The 25,900-nt window shown below is 45.4% G+C and overlaps 2 protein-coding genes and 2 long non-coding RNA genes across 6 annotated transcripts in view; 2 read left to right on the top strand and 2 right to left on the bottom strand.

Moving 5' to 3' along the window:
- The window catches only part of INTS6 (integrator complex subunit 6), a 42,544-nt gene extending 41,642 nt beyond the window's left edge, over window positions 1–902 (bottom strand). For 2 of the 3 annotated variants that reach the window (XM_068674006.1, XM_068674017.1), the window contains exon 1: window positions 280–901. In XM_068674006.1, coding sequence (XP_068530107.1) covers window positions 280–390 — 111 coding nt within the window. In that variant the 5' untranslated portion in view covers window positions 391–901. Of the gene's footprint in view, window positions 1–279 lie in introns of all 3 variants that reach the window. The other variant, XR_011093782.1, reaches the window with a different exon arrangement.
- LOC137852397 (uncharacterized) lies at window positions 3–10,656 on the top strand. Its single transcript, XR_011093804.1, has 3 exons — window positions 3–333; window positions 6,887–9,058; window positions 10,453–10,656. It is a non-coding gene; the product is annotated as an uncharacterized lncRNA (long non-coding RNA).
- Window positions 10,657–13,111: 2,455 nt separating this feature from the next.
- On the bottom strand, window positions 13,112–18,263 carry LOC137852391 (uncharacterized). Its single transcript, XR_011093801.1, has 2 exons — window positions 17,680–18,263; window positions 13,112–15,617 (listed from the first exon to the last, which is right to left on the bottom strand). It is a non-coding gene; the product is annotated as an uncharacterized lncRNA (long non-coding RNA).
- Window positions 18,264–18,526: 263 nt separating this feature from the next.
- Window positions 18,527–25,900, top strand: part of WDFY2 (WD repeat and FYVE domain containing 2) — a 54,950-nt gene continuing 47,576 nt past the window's right edge. The window contains exon 1 of the mRNA XM_068674038.1: window positions 18,527–18,663. Within this exon, the coding sequence (XP_068530139.1) occupies window positions 18,527–18,663 (137 nt within the window). The remainder of the gene's footprint in view (window positions 18,664–25,900) is intronic.

The raw sequence follows: 25,900 nt of genomic DNA, 5'->3' as shown, positions 1-25,900 counted from the left end.
TGTAAATGGTGGTGGGGAGAGGGGGGGGACACAAAGCAGAGGGTGAGGCGAGAGGAAGAGGAGGAGGAGGAGGAGGAAGGCGGGGGTGCAGGAGCCCCCCCCAAGCCCCAGCCCTCCCTCCTCCCCCTCCCCTCCCTCCCTGGGTGCCCGCACACCGCCGCCCTCGCCCCCCGCAGCCCCCCCCTCCCTTTTTTTCCCCTCTCCCCCCCCCCCCTCCCCAATTCGTTTCTCTCCCCTCCTCTCTCTCTCTCTCTCTCCTCGCCTCCTTGCAGCCGGTACCTTCATGAAAGTCTCTACAGCGCCTTTGGCTATGTCCAGATAGGTGGTGCCCAGGTGGGTGCGCTGGTTCATGGAGGCGGACGTGTCTATCAGGAAGAGTAAGATGGGCATAGTGCGGAGGGGCCGGCGGCCGGGGCGGCTACATGGACCGGGGCTGGGGGGGGGGGGGGGGGAGGGGGGGGAAAACCAAAGGGGGAGGAAGAGGAGGAAGAGGAGGGGGGAACGAGTGGCCGTGAGTGCTGTGCACGGGGAAGGGCGCCTCCCCGCCGCCCCTTCCCTCAGGGTGAGGGGAAGGGAAGGTGGTGGGGAGGTGGAAGGGGGGTGGGGGGGGGCAGCGCTGCCTGCCCTGCCCTCCTTTGTGTGCGGGGCCTGCTCAGCCCAGCACGGGCTGGCTCATGAGGGAGCGGCGGGGAGGGCTGCGCCGCTGCTGACCTTCCCCCCCGCCGCCGCCCCGACCACCACCACCACCACCTCCTCCTTCCTCTTCTTCTCCTTCCTCCTCCTCCTCCCCTCCCCCTGTTGCTGCTGGTGCTGCCGCCCCCCCCCCCCTTTCCGAAGTTTCGGGCGGAGCAGCCGCAGCACCTCCGCCGCCCGCCCCCCTCCGCCTCTGACTGAGGCGCTGCCGCGCTCGCCGCCGGCTTTTATAGCCGCCTGGGCTGGGCTGGCCACGCCCCCCGGGCACGCGGCCACGCCCCCACGTGACGGCCTCCCCGCCCCGCCATTGGGCCGCCGGGCGGTGCCTCGTTAGCATATTCAAATTAGGGGCGGGGCGAAGGGGATGTGGGGGGGAGCGGGCCCGAGTGGTGCTGCTGCGCATGCGCAGTGTGTGTGTGTGGGGGGGGGGCGCTGGGTGCGGGCAGGGGGGCGCCGCTCGTCAGAAAATGGCGGGGGGGGGGGTGGGGGGAGCGCGGGGCGGGGGGTGCCGCTCGGCAGAAAATGGCGGCGGGGGGGCTGCGGTGGGGCTGAGGGGAGGGAGGCGGCTCGGCCCCGCCGGGAACGGGCGGGGGAGCCGCGGGGTGAGGGGAGACGCTCGCCTTGAAGCTGAGGGGGGGAGCCCTGATCCCGCTGAGGGGCTGCGAGGCGCCCCCTGAGGCAGCGCTTCCCCCGTCTTGATGGGGGGGTGGGGGGAGAGGCCCCATGAGGCGCTCCGATCCCCAAATTACCCCTCGGGACAGGAGGCCGAGGGGGGGAAACCCAAAGTCGGGCTGAAATCCGCCGGCCTGGCCGAAGGGGGGCTCGTTTATCAGGGAAAAGTTCAGCCTCTGGCAGCCCGACGTGTCCAGCGGGGTTCGGCGTGTGGCGGTGAATTCCGACAGGCTGGGTCTGATCTTTCTGTGTAAAAATAAATAAATAAACAAATAAAAATGTAAAAAAAAATTGGCCGGCCCTCGCTGTGACCTTTTCCCCTACGTGCAGGCGGAGATGAACGTTAATGTGCCTTTGATCCGTGCTCAGGCACTCTTTTGAGTTTACTTCCTATAAATCATACAATCGTGGAGCGTTTCCAGCCAATTAACGATGAAGATCTGTCCTCGGTTTTTGTTTGCTTGTTTTTCCCCAACAATTGAGTCTCTGCCGCTTCTGCTCCGCTAGCCTTCGAGCGCTAACTCCAGAGCCATTTTTTAGCATAATCTGTTCAGGGGGTTGCTCCGCATCCTCTCTGCCTGATGTTTTTCCCCCGATCCGGCTGATGGGCTCCCACAGCCGCTGCTCTCGAAGGTACGAAGCCACTGTGCTCCCTCTCTCAAGACAAAATTGGCAGTGGCCTGGTTTGATTCATTTTGTTCTTCCAGGCAACGTTTCTGTCTTGTTAGGCAAGAGCTGTTTCTGGCTTTTTTTTTTTTTTTTTCTTTAAGACTAATGAAAGATTAGCATTTAGTTTCTAGGAAGGCTGGAGAGAGAGGGGTGGAATTGTATTTCCATTGCAGTTTTTAGGCATTCTTAGGCCTGTGAGCGTGGTATTTTGATATTTTGGCTTGCCTGTTGGCATCTGCGGCCTGTGCCATCCGTTCTGAGGCGCTGGAGCAACCCCAGGGGTGCTTCCTTTTATCCCAGGTCACCCCTCGGAGTCCTTCTGAAGGACTTTGGGGGTTGGGAATGAAACTTGATTTTTGGAGTGGGTACAGGCAAGTTGTGACAACTGTATTTCTTCAGAAGCAACATCCTCTGCTATGAGTACTCAGCATGGATCCTGCGGGCAGCGATAAGCCCAGCCAAGCTGGTGTGAGTCTGAAGCCGCTTGTATCTTTCCAGCCTTTCAATTTCGGAGCTCCAGTGGTGGGGCTGTGTCCTGTGACTGACAGCAAGGCTGTGCTGGTCCAGGGTCTACTGCTTAATCTGAGCCCCTGCTGCTAGAGGAAGCAAACCAGCAGGTGCTGCTGAGGCCACGTTGCTGGATTGCCCTGGAACCCAGCTGCATGCCAGCCCCCATTGTACAATAAAATAGTTGGTCTGTTGGAGAGCCTTGGTACAATACAGTCTCTTCCTGTCTACATCTGTGTTTTGGGATGCCTTTTGTCCCCTCGGCTTTCCACAGAAAGTTGCACGCGTCTTCTGGCACCCTGTTCAGGTGTGCGGCTCCTGAGGAGGTCAGCAAGGTTACCTACTGCTAGACTAGTAATTATCTCCCTAAGGTGGTGGGATTTGAGTTGTTAAGTAAAGGCCGTGATGCTACTGTAACAAGTCATGCCTTGGGATTTGTAGCTCCTTTGGGGAGTCATGTTGAGTGAGTGTATGCTGTTGGCCTCTTAATTGGCTTCCTTTTAAATCTCTTAGACAGGCACGTTCCTCAGACATGCCATCTTCTCTCCTATGTGTAATATCATTGATGTTTCATTGACTGGCCTAATAAAAGAGCACCTCTTTTATGTGTCAAGCATCCATCTTCTTGGAGAGCATTGTAAAACTCGGAAACTTCTGGAAAGTAGCCTTCTCCAAAGTGCAGGGAAAAAAAAAAAAAAAAAAGGCATTTTAGAGCACTCGCCTTACTAGGAAAATGTTGTGAAAGGCAGCCTGGGACATGCATGGAGACTTCACGTAAATCCTGGAAGGTCATTTGGAATTTTTAATTTTTCTGTTTGTTGCCAGTAGGGGGGGCGGGAAGAGAGGGAGGAAGGCATTAACTCTTCGTGGTAGACTCGGTCATAAACCAGCTTGAATTCTGGAGTCACCTTGAAAAGTGGATGCAGTAGGCACACCGTGTTTTTCTCACCAATGTGAGGGGAAGGTGGGACCGAAGCAGCTGGGCCTCTCCTGCTCCTAATCCCCTCAGTCCAGGGATCGTCACTGATAAAGGAATCCCACCGACAAAACTTATATACAGCTCCAATGGGATTTATACAAGCAAAAACACTTTATGAATTCTGTACGTACTCTCTTTTTGCTATTATCTTTGAAGCCATTTGGAACATTCAGTTCTCCCTGCTCCCGTGCATGTTATATTAGATCCATATTAGATCCCCTATAGGGCAGAATCAAGGCTGGTTTTGTGTTGTCTGTGGTAGGCATTAGTACTTTTCTGCTGGGAGCTGGCCAATTTGATTAATATTGAGAAAGATTCTTTCAAAGAAAGATAATCAACCCAAGCCTAAGTCTGTATCAGCCTCTTAATGCGAGAGTCATAATGGCTAGTGCTGCCATCAGAGCCACATTTATAAATCTGTACAAGGGATTTGCTATGAAGGAACAAAACCCAGTGATATTAGTGCTTATGCTCATTACTGGGAGAGCTGATGCAGCTGAGCAGGGAGAGAGCTTGAGACTATCACTGAAAACAGATGCGTTTTTGGATTCAGCCCTTTTACATGGTGGGCAAAATTATACCCCTTGTACAGGCTAAATGAGGCAGTTCTGTCTTTTCTCCTAAATCTAGATGAATTATTTCAGCATGGTTCTGTCTGAAGGAATACCTCTGCTGTATTGATAATGCAAAGGATAATTACAAAGGATTCCTGCATATATCCTGCAAAGGATTCTTTCATACATGATTTTTGATTGTTGTTTTTCATGCATCCATGAGGGAGCTTGAACACAAATCTATATCCATGAACACCCATTTTCTGATCTTCAGAGTGGGCATTGTCCATTTGAGGACAAATAAGACAGTATTAAAAGTGCAAATTTCACTTAAAATTTAATTCTAACTCAATAAAGCAAAATATGAGGATAAAAATATGCCTGAAAAAACATCATTTTAAAAAACAACTTTGGTGTCATTTAGTGTTATTATTTTTATATATATTTATTTATTTATTTATTTTTGTCTTGAAGATAAACAACAGCTTCTCCCAGTTGATAGCCGTGAAATTATTGTTATATTATCAGATTGTGTTAGGCTTATTTTGTCTGTTCTGAACCACAGGCCTGAACTAGAACTGGCAGTTCAGCTTTGATTATTTTTTTTTAATTGGCTTTCTCCTTCAGACAGAATTGTTTCACAAAGATACAAAGATCTTGATCAGCCCACGTTCTAGTGACACAGGTAAATTTTTCAGAGCCCCCATGGGAATGCAATTCCATAGCTTTGTAGATTATCATCATTAAACATTTTTTTTTCCATTCTTAAGAGTCTTAAATATTCCATTGGTTAATTTTATTCTACTGTTCATCACTATGTATATATATATCATTCTGAGTATTGTTATTTTTTAATACTTGTATCCTACTCCTTTTAGCCTTCCTTCAGCCAAGTTCTGTGCATTCAACTTATTTGCTTTCTCCATAAATAAAATATTATTTTCCACTTGTTTTGGACTTGAATAAATGAGAGCTTAAATTGTGGTTTGGGGTTGTTTTTCGTGAGTTTCTCTTCAGTGATTTTTGACCCTGCTTTTTTTTTTTTTCCCTCTCCCTGAAATTGTTACCTGTAATTCAGGTAGCTTAGATACATGTATAGAACTCCTCCTAGATGAGTAATTACTGAGAAGACTGGGATCACATAAGTTGTAACCCTCAAAATTTTTCAGAAAAGTGGCATTGAGAAAACTGGATCTCAAATTTTTGTGTGTATTCTAGGACTTTGCCCATTTTTTCTTCTAAAATTTGCAGAAGCAGCTGTCTGCCTTTGAAACCGTCTAGCACCTTTTAGAAGTCTGTACTTTGGCTTTCCCAGCACCAGAACACGGCGAACCTACACCGCTTTGTGGAACGATGACCCCTAAAAGCAGTTGCTTTCTGGCTTCTGTTGGCCCATCTTCAAAGACAGCTTCGTTTTCATTGCCTGGAGATCGGGAAACCCAGAGGATAGCCTTTGAAGCTTCCCAGGGATTTTTGTATTCTCCACCACCGCTTCAGCCATCCAAATCCCTTGCTGTTTTCTGGCTCAGTAGTTGGAAGCAGAGTGAACAGCGGTGTGCCATCCAGGGGCAGCATAGCTAATGCGGGTTTGCAGGGAAAGCGGGATTAGAGTAGTCTGAAGTAGTTTGTTTTCTAAATGTCCCGGCTGAATGTGGGCACTGAGAGATGAAGTTCATGAATATTTGTGAAGTACTTAAGCTCTTGGAAAGTACGTTATGGTAGAAGTGCACGGTAAGATTATTTTCAGAGGAAAAACTAATCTCTTTGAGGACCATCTGTGCTGTGACAGTAGAAGTCAGTCAGTTAATGATTGAGAGGTTGGAAGGCACCTGAGTAGAAGAGAAAGATAAAAATCAAATTAAACTGTATATTTGATACACGCTTTTCCTTTGGTATTACTGGCCTTAGATTGAAAGGTCTTCTAGGCAGCGTGTTGTCTTCATATGTATTTAACAGTGTTTAACAGAGCAGGACCTTTTCTACCTGGTACTGGGAGGGAATATGAAATTTAACGTGGAGATAACTGCTTAAAACAAACATGGCAAAATTTGAGTTTTAATAAGGTAGCGCGTGTGAGAATTCAAATAGATTTACTGTCTTCATATATCCTTCCTGATGCTTTACGTTGCTCCTTTCACTTAAGGTAGGATCCTGGTCAAGAACAAAAACCTGTCTCAGCTCTGAGCCTTTAAATTTATTCTGCCCCTTGGGTATTTCAGCTGGCAGTGTCAAGACCCAAAGAGAACAGAAAACACTCCCTAGCATATAAAAGCTAAGGTATTTTTACCTTTGTTTTTTTTTTCCCCCTCCTTTCTTCTTAAACTTATTTTCCATCCCTGAGATGCTGGTAGCAGCAGGCAGCAGCAGCCCACTTGATTCCTGCTAAGACCAGAGTGCCCAGGGAAATACAGGTACAGACTTCTCATCTTCCCTCCTCTCCCCAGGCCATGAAAACAGGAGGAGGCTTCTGCACTTGCTAAAACAACAGGTCTGAGGAGACCTTTGCTTATTATGCCAGGGAAGTAAGAATCCTGTCATCGGTGTGGCCAGAGATAATAGTTACATCAGTCGGGTAGGCTGAGATTGCTTGTAGCAGCCCAGCCTGGTTGTGTTTGGTTTTTCTCATCTCATTTTTGCAGCCTGGGCTGAAGGCTCCTCTGTGTATCCTAACGGGTTAATTCAGCCCTTCCTTCGCACAAATACATGCAACACACGGTGTTGCCATGTAGGCTCTCCTCAGGATGTCAGGAACAGAACTAGGATAATCTTCCCCCACAACACCATTTTTAAACAATTTTATTTTTTTTTTCAGAGAGCTGTTAAACCTTCCAGGAGGAAAACTTTCCCCGGGAGGTCAGTGCCCTGCCCGTACCCGCCGATCTGCCTGATCCCACTTGTCGCCGTTCCAGAGATTTCTTTTGTTTGCTCCTTTAAGCATTCTTTCTTGCCTTCACTGCAAAGTTTCAGTAGCCCCGGAAATCATATCCTTTCTGAAGGGTTGGACCCTCCTGCACATTTCATAGCATAGCAACGTAACTCTATTACCATGGATCCCAGACACAGGCGTGCAGAATTTATCTAACTAATCGAGTGGTTAAGGGACACCAATCCCAGCTACAGGCAGCTAGGAGCATAAAGTGGTTTACAGCTAAAAGATATTCTACAAGCACTTCCCAGAGAAGCAAAACATGTATTTTTTTTATTATTATTTATTTTTAATGGCCAATGTAATGGGTATTGTCTTAGTAAACAAGAGGGCAGAGTTATTCATTCATCCCTAAAATGTTTCCCACTGAGGTAGCACACCTGCATGTGGTATTTGAGAGCTGGGAGCTCTTTCCCTAAAACACTGCCATGCTGTAGAAGTTTATTATCCAGCCTTTACTCTAAACGTGATTATTATGCCTTGCCATCTTTTGCCCCAAATCACAGCGCTGTAAAAGAAAGATGCACTTGGTTGCTCTCCGCAAGGCAGCTGGCACGACTGGTGTCAAAAGGCACATATACCTCGCGGTCTGACTTTTGCCATTTAGCAATTAATGAAAACGTACCAAATCTCAACAAGCAGATAATTGGAAACCTGAACAAAAGCCCTCCCTAAAGCACAGACGTAGGTCTTCTACAGTAAGACAAACCTGATAAAAATATAAAAAAGCTTCTCATCCAAGGAAGAAACCTGTCCGTCTGCATTCTCTGACTTCTAGCACCTTTGGCTAGACATTTGGGACCATGTGCTGAGCATGTTATTCAGAAGGTACAGGTGAAATGAAAGGAGAGGGGTTTTATTTCTGTTTTTACATGCACTTTGAAGCCCTGATATAAGACCTACTTGTTTAAAAGGTCGAGAGCCTTGCACAGGGAAGTCAAATGGATGCCACGGCGGGCAAATCTGCTTTGCACTGACTTGCAGAAAAAGAAGTGACTTGTAGAAATACTTCGAATGGGAAGGAAAGACACTTAAAGCGTTGCTTTGAAAAGTGCAAAAGGATCATTCTTACCAAGTTGAAATCACAACCGCGTTTCTCATGAGGAAAATTTTAGAACAGAGTTGAGACCAGCTTATAATGAACCCTGAATTGCAAGCGTAACCCTGCTTCATAATAACAGCCTGCATCCAGCAGCGCTGTTTGGTCAGCAATGGTTCTTTTGTTGTTGGAGATGGCTTTGAATTTCACGATGTTGCAATCGGAAAGCCTTGACCGTTTCAGGATCAGCTCTAATATTTTCCTGTTGGTAAGCCATTTGAAAGCCAATATACACTTTATGGTTATTTTCCAAGCACGGTTCCAAAACAAAAAGCCCAAGAAAGCCCATCCCGTAATTCAGGCTGACGCTAAGCGTACACTTGGCCAGTTTTGGCAAAGCTTATTGTGTACACTGGTTGTGCGATGAATTAACGTTTCCTCTGAGATTGTTCTGTGCCTTCCCTCCCCTGAGATATTTCTATTTGCTGCTGTTTCTCTTTTGTGAGGGCCTCGACTCTGTTACAGTCATTCATGTCTGACTGGGTTATGTGGGTTGTGAATGCACAGCTCACACTGATCGATATAACTGTGGTCTTGAAGGAAGATGGAGGTTAATAAAGCAATGGAGGCAAATCCAGGCTTTTAACCACTATATCCATTGCACCTATTCTCAAGGTATTGTGATTTTATTTATTTGATTTTATTTGATTTTCCTTGATCATTTTTTTTTTCTTCATGTCTTCCATCTCACATCCTCTCTATCTTACCTTTTCCTTCAGAAAAAAAGTTACAGGATTTTTTTCTCGGTGTTTCAGCTTAGATATTCAGCATGCCTCTCCTCAGCTGGCTGAGGGAAAAAAAGCCAAAACTACTAATTTGCCCTGACAAGTCTTCACTCTCTGTGTTTTTGATGATTGGTTGTGCTCTGTGCTTGACTTCAGCAGCAGCTAATAAGTAACTCCTGATCCAGCAAAAGCTTCCAAAGGTTGACAGATATCACTTGAGCTCTCATTTCAGAGGTAAGTGACAGCCCTTTAACCCAATTACAGTACAGTGCAACACAACTGGGCTCACTTGTGATCTTCTCCCAAGCAGCTGCTGCAGTTAAGTTACAGGGAAAGGGGCACTATTCCTTTCTCAAGGGGAGTTGAGATCTGTTGTGCTTTAATTATATATCACTTGGAATGCTCCAAATTCCACCGTAATGCCATTTTTTTTTTCCATTGCTGCATCTGCTTGTCATTTCCTAAGTCCTTTTTTTGTATTGAAATCTATTACCTGTGTGCTAACGTGTTTAACGGCAGTGTTCACGAAGACATTTGCAAATTTTACTTTTGTCCAGCTAGCTTTATCACAGTGTTCCTCTAATTACCATGACCAATTTTGCCATAATGTCAGTTACTTTGTTGAGAATGGAGCTGTAACTGTGACCATCATCTAAAGCTGTTCCTTATCATGTTGGTAGCAATCCAGCAGACCACTGTCACTAGCACCAAACTTTCCTGTAATTCTGACATCATCGTGAATTCCTCCCCGACTGGCAGTAAGAGGGTCTTGCATGGCTTTTTCTCCGCTTGAATTCTCTGTTTTCTGGATTGTGAAATTGCCCTCTGCATAATTCAAGAATCATTTCATGATCTATGTTTAGCAGAATTTGTTACCCAACAGATGTCTGGACAGTTAATGGCCTCTGTAAATACAGCCCTGTGATTTCTTGCTATTGATGGCCCAAGAATTTTTAATCTCTTCTGCTTCAAGTCAGCACTAGGGCAGCATGTCACCTCTTAGTTAAAAAGAAAAAGAAAAAAAGCACAAAAAGTGTATAATTTCCCCTTCAGAATCATTATGCCTGGTCAGAAGGGGTATTTCTTCCTTGTTCTCTTTTGAGTTTTTATGTTCATCTATGTGTACATACAAAAACATAAACACTTACTTTTTTTTCCAGTCAAAAAAGGACATGAATTTTAAAAAAATAAAATAATATGAAAAGAAACAAAATATAACTCAAAGAAAAAGCGCTGCTATAACTACAAGCCAGAACTGACACTGTCAGCCCTCCAGCTGGGGAAGGGGTAAATGCCTAGAAAAGTCCAGTTCAGGAAAATCTTTGACTGTCACCTTCATGTGTCTGGCAAATGTGGTACAAGAGGATTTCAGGGCGCTGGTGCCAGATCATTAGCCCCAGGTAGTGATGTGTGCACACTGTAATATTGCACTGCAGCTGTACAACCACCCCCTCCGTCCTCCTCACCATTCAGATCAGGAGCTAGCCCTGCACAGGAAAGTTGTCCTGGCTTGTCATCTGCTTTTATGCTTTCTTCAATTGCTGGCACTAGGGAGAAGAAAAGTGTCAGGCAGGGCTGTACCAAGGAGGAGGTCAGAGAGTCCCTAACATCTGGCATTCGTCTCGCAGGGGAGGGAACAGAGGAATTGGCTGCTGACTGATAAAGGCCTGCTCAGACATCTCTACAGAGGGATTCTGCAAGCCAGATGCTGGAGTTCCTAAAACGTGAATCCGTACAGCAAAATGCTTCAGAGGACAGCCCGTGCTTTGCTGTGTGCCACTGAGAAGGAGCTAACTCAAGACTGCCCACACACGAGCACTCCTGCAGCACTCAAGTTCACTAGATGCCTTGCTGGTACCTGTTTCTGTGGTGGATGGGTCGCTGTGGCCAAACTGCTGGGTTGAGAGGGACCAAAACTATGGAGAGATTCATCACCAGGATCTACGCTGTAAACTGAAGAGGCCAATGCTCAGGCAGTGCTATGCAGAGCTCTTAAAACTGAACTGTGGGCACGTTACCTGGCAGTTCTGGCACGTAACTTTGGGCATTCTCTGAAAAGGTATCTGGATATGGCATAGAAAAAAACATGGGGGGCTGGAACTAGATATCTTTGAGGTCCCTCCCAACCCAAGCCATCCTATGATTCTGTGATGGACTAGGCACCATTCCCCACAGGCAGTTTTACAGCACCACACTGTCTTGGGGGAAGATGAAAATTTAGTTTTGTGATGTTAACCGGGCTGTGCTGGTACAAAACCAAAAGAGCAAGGTTTGGGGAAAAAAAGGAAAAAAAGAAAAGAAAAGAAAAGAAAAACTACTTACTGCTGCAGTTATGGCCTCAGGCTCTCTGGCCTCTGGGAAAGGTTTCTTCATTTCAATGTGTTTAGGTATGTGCATACATCCATATATATGCATGGGGCTTTTCAAATGAAGAAACCTGTTTCCAAGACTGCCTCATTACAACTCGAGGGTCTTTACATGCTCTTAATTACTGCCTGTCCCTTATCCAAGGTCTTTGCATTTGAACACTTCAGGAGCACTAGCATGGCCAATTTTTACAGTGTATCTTGCCATGGTTCAGTAAAAAAATAACTATTGCCTTGTTCCCTCCTATTACTGAGAGCTGACCTAACTAACACAGCAGATGAGTTCCTTTGACCTCAGAGCATCACTTGCCCTCACATGGAATCTTTTGAGCATCTTCTTGTTGACACTGATATCTGATTTAGAGCCTCTGTGTGAAAATTTTCTTGTTCTGATATTACATATGGAAGCTATTCTGGTGCCAGTTAGCTTGAACATCAAAAGCTAAACTGAAAGTGTCAGACTTTTTTTTTAGTTTGTCCCAAATGAACTTTTTTTTCCCTCCACTTGGACTTTTCTTATCCACTTTCAGGGGTATGAGATGCAGATTCACCAGTTCCTCGGTCTTCACAGAGGTAATTCCACTCAGTCTTCATTGAGGTAATTGTCAGATGGTATTTTTGCACAAGGAAGTCACCAAGTTACAGATGAGGACATGATTGAATAATTGGTTTTCCCCTACAAACATGTGGCCTCTTGTCTCTAGAGCATTTGCTTTTTTAAAAATAAAAAGCATTGCTCTCACTTTCACAGATTTTCTCATTAGGTGTCTGCCCTGGAACGGGCCAGTGCTTCCGCACCCACTCTTCTCCAAAGGACGTCTCCCCAAAGCAGCTAAATTTGAGTTAGATATGGTTATCATTTCAAAATCAAAGTGCACTCCGTAGATTCTGACTACAGACATATGGGCCTACTACTGTGCAAGATGTCCAAGGCAATCAGATATTCCGGCTGTAATCTATCTAGAATAAAAAAGATGCTGATCGGGAATGGCCGTGAGGTAATCAGAACCAAATGCTCCACAACACCATCTGCAATAGTGCCATCTGAATCCAGCATCACCGGGATGCACGTACATGCTCACAGACTGAGAAACTCCTTGCTCCAGCGAGGGCCAGAAATGCTGGCTTACCTGCTAGCGTGGAGGTGACTCATAACATTTGCACAGAACAACACATGAACGAGTTTGATTAGATGATCTGGGATGTTTTTTTAACTCCACAAACAGCCCTATCATACTGAGTCATAAGCTGCCTCTCAGGACGTTTTTGCAGGAATACTTTTCCACTTAAAGGATGACTTTACCCACCCTGGTTCAGAAACACAAGCTTTTAAATAAATATTTTGTTACAGGTTTGAGCTGAAAAAATTTGACAGCTTTAGAGGAGGTCTACCTATTTTTTTTAAGACTCAGATGCTGGTTTTGTACAATTTGAAGCTTTCCGTGTAAATGCAGTAAGAGGTAATTTACAAAGTGGTTCAACTTCAAGAAAACTGTTCAGCTTCATAAAACTTCCTCTCAAAAACACAATAGCACTGTTGGGACCTTTTTGTACCAGAGTTCCTTGCGGGTTTTTCTGTTTGTTTTGTGGTTGTTTGTTTTTGGTTGGTCGGTTGGTGGTTTTTTTGTTTTGTTTTGTTTTGGCTTTGTAAAATATTCCACCATTCTACTTCTAACTTTCAATATTAGCAATCAAAAACAAACAAAAAAGCTGGTTTTCTCAAACCAGACTTCTATATGCTCAGTATCTTGTCATCCACTGTTGGGCCACATGACTGGCCATAGAGGTAAGAAACTTGAAGAAAATAATTAAAAGACACAAGTTGTAAGAAAATGTTCTTTGATATTCCCTAGACACACTCTTAATTATACATATCAGGAAAAAAAAAAAAGGAAATGCTTCAAAGCTTTCATACAGTTAGTGTATTATGTAAAAGAAATTTATTTACCTTTCAAGCAAGTTACACAACTTAGTCTATTTTCCAAATAGAAAATATATTTATTGATGCTACTCCATGATTCTTCAACATCACAGAGGGAAGGAAGATTTAGAAAAGCAACTTCTGAGGTCCCAAAGCCTAGAAAAATACAAGAATAATGATCTTAGAATTAGTGATCAGAGAGTTCTACTAAAAAGACAGTGAATAAAATTAGAGAGATTTTTGACAGCAAGTTGGAAGCCCAAAATGTGAGTAATACTATAGCTGGATCAGTGAGGACAAAGAAAACAGCAATAAGACTGCATACAATGCCAGAACTGCTTATGGGGCAAAATGCATGAGCCAGGAGTTCTCATTTGCAGCCCACACACTGACACAGCATCACTTTTTTGTTCTCACATGTTCACAGTCAGTTACAAAGCCAACAGCACTTGCACAGCAGCTAGAAATTAGTGTACTTCTCAGTAAGGTTCTACAGAGGGTGCCATGTACAGTGCCTTGCCCATAGTTTAAAGCTTTTTTTTTTTTTTTCCAGAACTTCGACATATAGCAGATTGAATTTTGGATCAGTTTTTGATAGGTCCCCATTTTCTGAATGTCAACACGAAACAAGAACTAAAGGTCCTCATTTTCTGAATGCCAACATGAAGCAAAACTAATGAAATACAGAAGAAAACTGTCATAATGAGCATGTAGGGTTTATTATCAGAAATGTGATGGGCAGTGTTATTCGTTGTGTGAATGATAAATACCTGGAGCAAAATAAGGGTGCATTTTTACAAGGTTTTGTATTTTTAAGCAGGATGGACAAGTGTATTTTCCACAGAACGCTTTGGTACTCTGTGAAGTTTGCCTTTCTATATAAAGAATGGATCTATATTTGTTTCCCACATGCTTCTAAGAATGATGTAGCAACTGAAATTAAAAATATTTTTTAGTAACTATCTCATGACGGCTATCACTGCTGGCAAAACAAGGGAACTGCAAAGGAGAGTGTTTTAAGCACAAAGCTTTGCAGTTGCATAGCTCATCGAGTTTTGAAGAAATAGTAAATTCCATATACTGCAAAGTGGGAAAACATTTAATTTACCAACAAGCAGAGAAGAAAAGCACGAGAGAGGGTAAACTGCTGCTACATTCGATGGCTATTGAGAGGTGGCTCTATTTGTTGCCAAGTGTTTTTACCTTTTTTATGTGGTTATCCTTTGTGTGTACAGGCCTTTTGGTTTTGCATGGGTAATTGAGGAAGAGGCCTCAAAAGCTGAAATCTGGCTCACTGTCAATGGAGCACTTCTGAATCTAAGCACCGACTCGGGCAACGTGCAATTTCTCTCCCACATTGGTCCCCATCTTGCAGAGGGAGAGCAACTCCAATCAGTTTACGAAATGGCTCAAAGGTGCACAAGTTAAGTAGTTCTTAAATTTTAATCACCATAAAATAGCTTTTCCTTTATGAAAGGCTTGTTCCTGGGGATATAAATATTACTCTAATTATTGTTGAGCACTTTAGAAAAGAGGACAGTTTTTGTTAGTACCTGCAAAGATGCCAACATATTTATTGAATTGTCCCACTCCTACTGGGTGGCCTCAGTACTTGCCAGTTTTAGCTGAAAGGTTTGCGAGATGTCACGATGCTGCCAGATCATGTCACGATCATAATTTTGCAGAACAGTTACCTTTATGCCAAGACAGTGCTTTTGGGGCTTGGGATTTCTCCTCTTGTTCTAACAAGAAGAAACAACCTTGAAGATACAAGTATCTAAAAATAGGGCTGACAGCAGAGCTGGGAGAGGTCCAGGTCCCTCCTCCCTGGGCCCCCTGCTCACCTGCATGTCCAGATCCTCTCCATGTTGCTGCAACTGTCACACGAGAAGTGATTGCCTACTTTTCAAAAGAAATTTAGTTCCTAAAACTCAGGAAAATCTCACTCCGATATACCGAAATGAGAAAACAAAACCAAAAGTCAGCAAACAAGATAAAACAGAAGATGGAGCCAGAGAGCAACTTTTAAAGCAAAGTGCCAAAGATATGGGAATTGATTTTGCTCCAGCTCACAAGACTGCAGATGAGAAACCGGAGAAAGTAGCCAAGACTCTGGTGTGGTACGAGGGCATGGAATTGGCTCCACTGTGTATGAACACAGTGGTTCAGAGCAGCACCCTTTCCCAGAGCTGTTCTATCCTCACCCAGTCCGTGAAGACGTGGGCCAGTCTTATTGCTAGCAGGCAGGCAGGCAGGCTCAATCCACTCCATCCAAATCAAAGGAGTGAAAGTCAACCCATACCAAGAAAAAAAAAGGCTGAGTGCTTCATTTACCTTGTGGCATGCCAAAAATGCAGAGTAGGAGAAGGGACACTAAGAAACAAAGATGAGGCAATATTCATTTGATATAAAGCCGCCTTTTCCAGTTTGTTTTTTTCAGCCCATGCTACTGGCAGATGTGTTCTTAGAAGACAGTTCAAATATTCCAAGCATACCACTGCAGTACCTGAAAAAAAAAAAAAAAAAAAAAAAAAAAGAAAAACATAATTTTTAATCCTATCATTTTTATGAAAGTTGAAAAAGAATTGAATATGCTTGCTTTGCTTGGCTTCTAGTTCAGTTACAAGGAGTCGTCCTAGAAATATTTTCAACCCATGCAATTTTCCCATAAAGCTATGATAGAAAATGAAAAAAATATATATCTGCTAATAAGTATTGGTAAGATTTATTTTCTTGATTTTTTTTCCCATTATATGGGGAAACACTTTTCTAAACTACCCTAATTTTGTTTCTGCAGGTAGTCATTAAAATTGATGACTACAGCTATTCTAGCTTGAAGTCTTTTTGTCCATTAGTTTATGTGGTTATAGGAAAATTGTTTCTCAAAAGTGAATCATTTTTGATTGGATTTTGTGTGAGAATGGTAGATCTGGGAAAACATTCAGATCTTGTTGGTAATTTCAATGCCTTTTCCACCATTATGACCACATTCTTTTAGCCTGTCGGGTACAATGCAGGAGTAAGCTCCAGGTTTCTGCCTTACTCTAAAATCCTATTTTTTCTCTGCTTTCCTTCCTCCTTTCCCCAGCTTTTCAAGCAATGTCCTTTTTCTCTCAGTCACAGCAAGACCATTATTTGTGTGCAATAATTTCCCAAGCATATTTCTCTACCTTATAAGGGAGATTGAGAGCACTGACCCCAGATTTGGACACCTGCTAAAGTGATGTACCAGAGCTCAGGATTTCGTTTTCTATTATTTAAGTACCTTCCTGGTCTTGCTGAGGAAGTCACCATTAAAGATAAGCTTTAAAATAAGCCCTTACGATTTTTATCTTGACTGACTATAAGCCCACTGGAGCATCTCTTGCGTTGTGGGCTTTTTTTTAAAAACAGGTAAATCATTACCAAAGATTAGACCTTTATATAAAGCATAGATTTCATTTCAGTGTCATTATTTGATTTTGATCCAAATGCATGCCCCTGGCATCCGAGCTGTTGCTGCCTGTGAAACCTGCATTCAACGGGTGCACCTGAACTGTCATAGCCACCAATTGGAGTTTCTTGTGCACCTTTTTAGAAACAGGATAGTTAAATAAAATGTCCATCTAGGACTGTTTTTAGTGTTTTCCTCCAGAAGGGCTGTGTGTTAAATGTTTAAAGATAAAGGAGAGGCAAGGGAAACAATGTCTCAATAGGCAATTGCTGAAAAAAAAAAAAAAAAAAAAATAACAGGTAATTTGAGGGATGCATAGGACTACTGGTCCCATAACCCATACCTTATTAAGATACTCATCTCCCCCTTGCTCCTTTTCTTGAAGGTCTGTTTGGCAAAAAGTATTCTACGTCTCCCTAGAGCCTGCAGTATGTTGCCTCCAGCATACTTTCAGACCATGTTTATCTATGAATAGTGCACAGTGCCAAATCCTGAATGCAAACAAACTGCAAAGACGGCAGCCCTTGCCAGATTTCTTCAGACTTCAGTTTTCCAAGACATTTTAAGGTATACATCCATTCTGAAAACTGTCAAGTGTATCAATGTCTTCAAAGAATATTTCATACATTGTGTAGCAATGCAAGGTTTTCTAGCTGTAGGTCTAGCCGAGGATTGCAGGGTCATCTGTAGCTGTAAGAGGGCTGGTTTCCATCTTTGGTTCTCTAGTAGCAATTCCCTTCTAAGAACTGCGAGAATGGGATGTTATCTAATGTGATCATACATCCCCTGGGAAACAGCTTGAGATTGCAGATGCATTTCCTACAAGCCATTATCTCTTGCTGACCAGACACTTCCCTCCACAGTACACTTGTGAACTTCAAATAGTTCAGTCAAGTAGAGCTTAAATGCCTTGCTGTGGTCCTGCCGACCTCCAGACCCTGTTTGTTTAGCATAATATGGCCGGTTTACTAAGCACTATCTGGAGTTTAGCTTTCACTTCCACAAGTGACAGTCACAAATTGCACAACAAATATAGCCCTATCTGCTAAACTCATAAGCCTCCTCAATTTCTCTGCTGATGGGAAGGAGCCCTATTATTTATTTATTTTCAGAGAACTGCTGCTCTTCATCTTACCATGGGTTAAGCTTGAAGTTACACTTGAAGCAACGCCTTCCAGGCTGCAAAACACTTCTGCGATGTAGGACAACTGTTCAGATACCTACAGTTGTTTTCCAGAGTTCTCCAGACGGATTATGAAAGATTGTCTTTGGCACACACTTCGAGAGAAAGCGTGTTAGTTTTTTTGTTTGTTTGTTTTGCTGACTTTAGCACAGAGCTTTGGGCACGTTACCTGCCCTTCTCAGACCTCAATGTATCCACCAGGAAAAGCGAGGAAAAAGCAGAATCTCACTGAAAAGCAGTTGCTGGAGCCCCATTGCATTTCCCTTAAAAATTCACCAAGAGAGAGTTTGTAACCTAAATACAGACAAGCCTTGAAGCGAGGAGCTTCCCAACCAGCCGGCCACCCTGTGGTGACGGGGCAGGGGCGGGGCTGCTCTCCGGCACCCAGACCCGCACCCCCTCTCGGCAAAGCAGCCATCTATACCCGTTTTTTAACCACCATGACCTGCTTAAGGCCTCCCTTTAGCAGCCCGGCTCCTCCGAGCAGGTTAACCCTCCCCACAGCGCCCGGGCAGCCCGGCCGCCGGGACACCCCTGGGGGCGCTGCGAGATGGCGACGCCTCCGGCCGCCATTTCCCCCCTCAGCCCCCCGCAGCGCCCGGCCCGGCCCAGGGGGGCGGCCCGGCTCGGCTCGGGGGCGGTGCCGCCTCCTCCTCGGTTCCTGCTTCCCGGGGAGCCCGGGGGATGAGCGACAGAGCCCGGCACCGTGCACCGAGTCCCTCCTTCTCCTCCTCCTCCTCCTCCTCGGTGCGGCCGCCTCCCCTCGCCGCAGCCTCCCCTCGCCGCAGCGGCGGTGCCCATGGCGGCGGAGCCGCAGCCCAAGGCGCTGACCCGCAAGCCCCTCCTGCTCAACAAGGTGGAGGGCTCGCAGGAGGTGGTGAACATGGCAGCGATCGTGCCCAAGGAGGACGGGGTCATCAGCGTCTCCGAGGACAGGTAGCGGGAAGGGGCAGCTGGGCGATGGCTCCCCCGGAGCAGCCGGGGGTGTAGGAGGGAGATGGTGGTGGTGGTGCCACCCTGCTGGTCCTGGTGCTGATGGTGGTGGTCCTGGTGATGGTAGTGGTCTTGGTGGTCCTGGTCCTGCTGGTGGTGGTCCAGGTGCTGTGGTGAGGGTGCTGGGGGTGCCGCAGGGATCCTTCCTGACCTTGCCCGCAGGTTTGCGGCGCTGCTGGCCAAGGCAGCGTTCCTTCCCCTCTCCCCCCTCTCCCAAGTGTTTCTGGGTGGTTGTTTAAAAATGCCCTTTAAAAATCGTGGTGATAAGATCTCAGAGTTCGGTCCCGTGCTGTGGAGCTGCCAAGGAGCAGGATGTTTTCGGGCCCATCAGCTGTGCGGTGTGGGGTGGATGCGTGGCTGGCGCTGCCCTGCAAGAGCCCGAGCTTCGCACAGCCTTCCCGCTGAAGTTTTCACACCAGGTTGTGAAGGTTCCTTTAAATCTCAGTTTTCCTGCACCATCCATCCATAATTATCTTAAACAGAATTAATTTACAACTCAGGTGCACGTAACCCGGGTCCCCAGCTGTCTGCTCAAAGGGCAAACACTGGCCAACGCGTGAATATGTCGTGGTTCTCAAGGGTTTTTGGGGGGACTGTTTCTCTTGGATACCCGTTATCCTGTTTAGTGTCTGCTTTTATTTCTCTCTCAGCTATCCTGAAAACTGTGAGTATTTCTTTCATCCTGTCATTGTCCTCACTGTGCGTTAGTTTTCAGCTAGTTGTCAGGCATGTGAACCGTGTAAATCCAAGATGATTTAAGTTCATCTAAGCCGTGGTCTCCAAGTGAGCTGTCGTGCCTCATAGCGAGAAGAAAAGAGCTGCTACAAACAAGTACACTGTAGAAGAGACTTTAAACGGAGTTTTAAAGTGCTACATGGCCGTGTTTTTATTTTATTTATGTTTTTAGTTGACTGTTGTGAAACTGAATAGCGCTTACTCAGCTAATTCTTTTTATCAGTAAGAAAGTATTCCTGATATTAATTTGCTCTCGTATGGGTCTCTCTCAACCTCTGTCTCTCCCCCCCACAGCACAAAACAATTAGTGTCTAGCTTCTGCTATTTTAGCAGGTATGAATTGCTGAGAGTAGGTGGGTGCTGCAAATCAATACTTCTTGGTAGAGAAAGGGATTGGTGACGTGTTTGCTTCACTAACAACTGAGATGTTAGGTTCAACAAAACAGCGGTGAAGCAGAGCTCAGAGGTTTCTTACTCAACAACTTGCTAGTTCAACAGCAGCACCCTCTCTGTCCTGTCCCAGCACTAACCCCTTATGTAGGACCCTAATTTATGTCTGTCCTGCTTGCTGCTGCAGCTGGAGAAAGAAATCTGCTGCTAGGTGTCTAAAGGTGATATGGGATAGCTCAAAGGAAACAAGAAGTATTGTGTTAAGTCCAGGGGCTCAGAGTTCATTCTCTGTATAAAGGCATTTACGAGGTAACCTCCTTGCTCATGGGCCAGTTTGTGGTGTATGTGAGGTGCTATAAGCTATGATCTTGCCTTTTATTTCTTAAGGCATGAAGATGTTAATTGATGCCTTTTCCTTGCATTTTCCACCTGCATTTCTATTTTGATTAGAGGATTCAGGGACCAAAACTTATTTGGAAGGCCTAGCAGGTTGGAATTCAATCTTGAAGGCTTACCGATACTTGGGGTTGGTGAAAAGTTTACCAGCCTCTCAGTACCTGTGCCTTATGATCAGGCTTTTGCAGATCCTTCTTGTTTGGACCTGCCTCCTGGTGTTAGTGTTGAGGTTGTTGTTTAATGGCCTTGGAATGTGGAGGGCTTTGAGAGATTCCTGGAAACTGCAAAGGGTGGTTATGGAGATGTTATCTGTCTCTTTTCTTGGGGAAATAAGAGAGTTTTGGCTGAGTTTACCAGCCTGGGATATGTCGGTCATATGGGAGAGATGCTCTGAAACTTTTGCAGAGGACTTTAGCTGGAAGGACTTGCTGTTCCCAGCATGTGCTTTGGACTGGGGAGCTCATCTGGAAAGAGAAGGCAATTCCCTGTTGGCTCACTAGCTAATAGCTGAGCGTATCGAAGCTGAAGTTTCTGGTAGTCTTTTAACATCACAAGTTTTAACACAACACATAGGCATCGCTTTGCAGTTTTCTTTACTGTGTTATATGGCCCTATAGCTGTAAATCCTTCAAAGCAGGAGCTTGGCCTCCAGTCTGTATTTCGTGTGACACCAGTGGTTTTATCTGGTTTTAAAAGACTGCGGAAGTGGTTCCAGCTGTAGCTTGCAGACATAGCCATGCATTATGTAGCCCTGAATTGTTTGTGCTTACAGCACACACACACACATATTTTCAGGAATAAAATGAAAACTTAGTAATAATAAAAAAAGAGAAAACTATGTAATAAACCAGAGTTTGGTTGTTCCTCATAAAGAAGGGCATAGGTGAGAAAGAAGGAACCTCAGGAGGGTTTACGTATTTAATTAAGACTATCTAAATTATACATAACCTGCAGGGTTAGAGTTTGTTTTCAGTGTGCATATCCTCTACATACTTTCTCTTCTGAACCCTACTCAGAATCACAGTAGTTGAACAGCGTGCATCGTCTCCTAATCTTAATTGTTTTAGCTGATTCCTTGTTAGGGCAAAGTAGATCGAGCCAGTATCAGGACAGCAGGCGTACTTTGGGAAGGACAAGATGTAATTTTATTTTCTGTTTTCCTTCTAAGGGAAAGGGATGCACCTGTCTAGGCAGGTGAAGGTTAAAGGAGTGGCGGCATTTGTTGTCCAAGAATGTACGTACCTGATGCAGTAGGGCTGTAAGAAAGAGATTATTAGCTTTCATGCATGCTCTTTTCCTTGGCAGCGAAGGGGTGGAATTAGCAGGCACGTACATCAAACGTGTAGAGTCTTGAGGGATCCAGAGCACTGAACACACTGGGTTCTACACGGGGAGCTAAAATGGGATTTTCCTAATGTGCACAGCTGGCCCTAGGCTATCCTTGGCTTCCTATGTAAAAAGCATGCGCCACCATTTCAAAATTGCTGAGTGGCCTCGTCTTTTGTTGACTTCAGAGGGAGATGTGGGTGTTGGGCACTTCTGAAAAGTAGGTCACCGGCGTGTCAAGTTCAGGCACATCCACGCAGCGCTCCGGAGAAGATTTAGTATCGCTAATCTCACCTGAGCATGGCGATACGGTGGGAGCAGTGTACTGACTCACCCAGCTTTCAGCACGAACAAGTCCCTTTGGCGTTGGCACGCTTCTGTATTTCCCACGAGTGGGATGTATCTCATTTCGCCAGTGATGTGAGTGCTGTTTCAGCTGGGTGCCCGATGTGCTGAGCTGGTGTCACCATGAACTGGTAGGAGGTGGCTGGGTGTCGTGGTGGTAATCCTGAGTTTTCCTTCTTTTTTCTTTTGGTACCACTTGCTATATTGTAGGAGAGGAAATCTTAGATATCTGCTGGTGCAGACAACTTCCCTGATAAATGATAACTCTGGTCTGTGCCCTACTTTAGGTGGGACTTCTGTGCTAGCTTCCATGCGACAGACCTTTAAAATGTCAGTGTTGCAGTCAAGAATTGTTTCCCTTAAAGTATTAAAAAACCTTCGTAGCCTGCAACTGAAAGTTGTCAAAATTCTTTGTGATTCTTTTTAAAAAACAAAACCCAGGCACTCTTGTCTCCTAGAAGGAGACAAAATCCAGGAGGAAAATTTATGCCACAGGAAATAGTTCTGTATTTTTAAATAAGGGAAGAGAAACCTTTGCCGTCTGCACTACCCTTTATCATCTGAAGTTCCTTCTGTGCTGGGATGTCTTGGCTTCTTTGTAGGGATCACTGTGCAGACACAAGTGGCAGTGAGCCCAGGCTGTTTGTCATGTGCGTTCATATTAGTGGCTTTGTCTCACGTGGAGAAAACGGTACAGAACTTGTCCTGCTAGGTTTGTCTCACAGTTTGTGGTTTCTAAACTCAGATGCATGCTTAAGCTGTTCTGGTCGAGCTAACCAGCATTGTTTGTAGGGGTAGCAAAGGTGAACGACAGCCCGGAGTTATAGTTTGTGCCCAGGTGAGGTGGGATTCATCACGCTGTCCTGCATCCAGGCAGGAATTAAGGAACTGCAGGCACCTGGTAAGCTCTCCGAATTTCCCTTCTGCGCTGGAGCGATGCAGAGCGATTGCTTTGCAGAGCAGTGGTTGCAGAATGGGTTTATCGTGCTCATCTCAGCGCAGGGTTATGCCCCCGACAGCAGCTCTGCCTGGCGTGTGGCTGTTGGCTCGCAGCAGAAGTGCAGGTGGTGTGAGGAGGGATTCTGCTGGGGGCTGTTTGTGTGTCTTTCAGTCCAAGCCCGTCAGTTTCACACCCAGGTTAGTGCAGTACAAACAGCAGCACGCAAGTTTGGACATTCTTCATAGGTGCAAAAAGACTTGTTCTTTAAATTTTGATTAAAATCATCAGGCACAAATAAGATTGTTGAGAGGAAATGGAGGAACCCTGCAAAAACAGTGTCAAAGTTTGAGGCCTGTTGTTGCAGATGCGAACTTGTTTGCTCAGACTGATTTTTTTTTGTCAGCTAATTGGACGCGTTGCAACTGGATGGCTGCGCTTGGACTAAAGCTCGGGGCGGAGGTTAGTGCTGGCTGCTCCAGTGGATGCTGGCAGGGCGCGTAAGAGAAGACAGGAGGCCCAACAGCTCATGGAATCCGAACTGGTTCCAGATGTTGAAGAGCGTCTGTTCCTGAGTTAACTAACATGTATCCCGTGGAGATGCCAAAACCCGGGGACTAGAACATAAAATGTTTCGCTGAGCACTTGCTGGGGATGAGGAACTCTGCTTAGGAACTTGTAGGGTCCTGGGTGACCTTGCGATGCACTTTGTGCCACTGGCACATAACTTGTTGGAGGCTGGCAAAGCTTGTATGTACCTTGCCTTACCATGCTCTCCTCTGGGCATTATTTAAAGATTTAAAGCACAAGGATTCCCTCTTGTTTTTCTGACATGAGCTCTCCGGCTTCTGCAAGCTCATTTAGGTCAGTGCACAAATTGCTGCAGCTCCTGCAGCTGTGTGAAGTTCATGCCTTAACTGCAAGGTGGCAGCTGCAAAAACGTGATATGAAAGCATGGCTTGGACCACAACTCCTGCAAACCCAGCGTCTGTGCTGTGGTTGGGCATCAGAATACAGCGGGAGATCAAGCACTTGAGCATTTAGAGTTAGAGGTGTGGTGGTTTTTAATCCCCTTTCTGATTTAAAGATTATCCTTTGTAGAAGAAGTGTAATGTGTGTTTCATATCGGAAAAGCTCTGTTTGAAATAGAGAGCTGCTTAATACACCTGCCGCTTGCCTGGCAGCAGCCGAATTTTCTGCTGCTTGCTGCACAGTGCTCTGCAAGTTCTGGGATGGCACACCCATCTCCCACGTTAACTGGGGTTTGTTTTTCTTCTTGTCTTCCCTGACCCCAGCTTAATTTCACCGGCATCTCTTTACGCAGATCTCTCATCGCCACATCTCCCATCCGTCAGGCTTCGCTGTGTGGCTTGGTGACCTTCCCCTGCACTTGCTCCAGCTCTGCAGCCGAACAATGCCCCTTGCAGAGAGGGGACAGCACAATGCCACCTCTGTGCGCCCTGAGCCCTTGGCAGAAACACAAATGGGCGTTACGGAGTGGCTGTGCAGCACGGGGCTGGCATATAACTCAAAAGGGACTCTGGCAGAAAACCTGCTGGTTTTTCTCCTAAAGCTGAAGATGTTTAGAGGAGACAGTGATGCCGCAGTGTTAAACAACTGCAATATCATAAAATAAATGCATTGCAATGTTTTTGAAGCTAGCAGGCTAGTGTGGTAAGGTTGGCTTTTCATTGAAGCTCAGTTAGCAGATAGAAGCTCTCAAATATTGTATGAAGTTGTGGCACCTTAAAAATATGTCAATAGCTTGTCTGGCCTGCCTGGAAGGATTTGGGTTGTTGAGGCAGACTCCTCTTTTCTTTCCCTCTCTCCAGCTGCACTGGTTTCTACAAGCTGTGTGTTGCCTGTGATCTGTGTGCAGCAGCTGCCATGTACATGATAATGTATGCAGGAAAACTGCTGCAAAGTAGTGCAGGAGTGCTTCCAAAAACCTCCTGTCCCTTGTTTTGCAGAATGCCATTTGCAACGGTCTGAAGTCAGAACATGCTTGGTGTCTCGGAGAACAAATGGGGAGGAGAATACGGGACAGCGTAATGCGCTGCTCCTGTGCTAGGAAGCCTTGAAAGCTTCGTACACAATGGAGAGTGCCCCAAGGAGAGAAGCTGGCTTTTGCACACACATCCTCTGTACATCACTGCATTCTGTGCACTGTAGCCTCTCGGATGTTGAAGGGCCATTCGCATAAAAACTCTCCAGAAGCTGCATTTTAATTGCCTTGCCCGTGGTTCTTCCATCACACACCTGCCAAATACGGGTGGCTTTATGTAAAATGCTGCAGCTATCTACATGATCTCACAGTAATCCCTACCGTAAGCTCTTGCAAAACAGGAGTGAGAAAGAAAACATCTGTTTCCCTTCTGCATGTGGTTCGGGGGAGTGATGGATGCAGCCCCGGTGCTGTAGGATGCAGCAGGCTGGGATGGTGGTGGGCACAGCCTCGAGTGGTGACAGGCAGGCTGCTCAGCTGAGCTTCATCCCACGTCGGTCACTTTAGCAAAGAGAAAATACAATAGCCTTCTTTATCCTTTCATGAGGTGAGGTATCAAATGCTGTAAGTGTTATCCAAGGTTGGGTGAGTGGCTGGAGCAAGCCTGGAGAATGGGAAGAACAATTACGTGAAAGGAGAAGCAGGCGAGGGTGAGTTTGCCAGGCAGCCCTCCAGGGAGGGAGCTTTGCATAATCACATAACCATATGCATCTCCTAGGACCCTTGTGTGTCATAGCCTGTGTGCCTAATGACTTGAAACTGCAAATAAATAATGGTCAAAATGAATATCTGTGTATCAGAAAGTGGATAATAAGCTTTGAACATTAGACTGCGCTGAAATTTTGTAGAGTCAAAATATAGCCTTTATCCTCATTAAAGGGAGAACAGTTGTGGGGGCTGGGTTTAAAAAAAAAAAAGTGGTGTTTTAATTTTTCTCTTAGTCAGGCTGCAGGAAATACTGTTGTGTAACTAACCTTGGCCAGACTTTGAACATATGGGCTTTGCTCATCATACCATGTGTATTCTCCATCTAAATCAAGTTTTTC

The sequence above is a fragment of the Anas acuta genome, chromosome 1, assembly GCF_963932015.1.
Source record: "Anas acuta chromosome 1, bAnaAcu1.1, whole genome shotgun sequence".
Lineage (NCBI taxonomy): Eukaryota > Metazoa > Chordata > Aves > Anseriformes > Anatidae > Anas > Anas acuta.
This window is presented reverse-complemented; position numbering and strand designations above follow the sequence as displayed.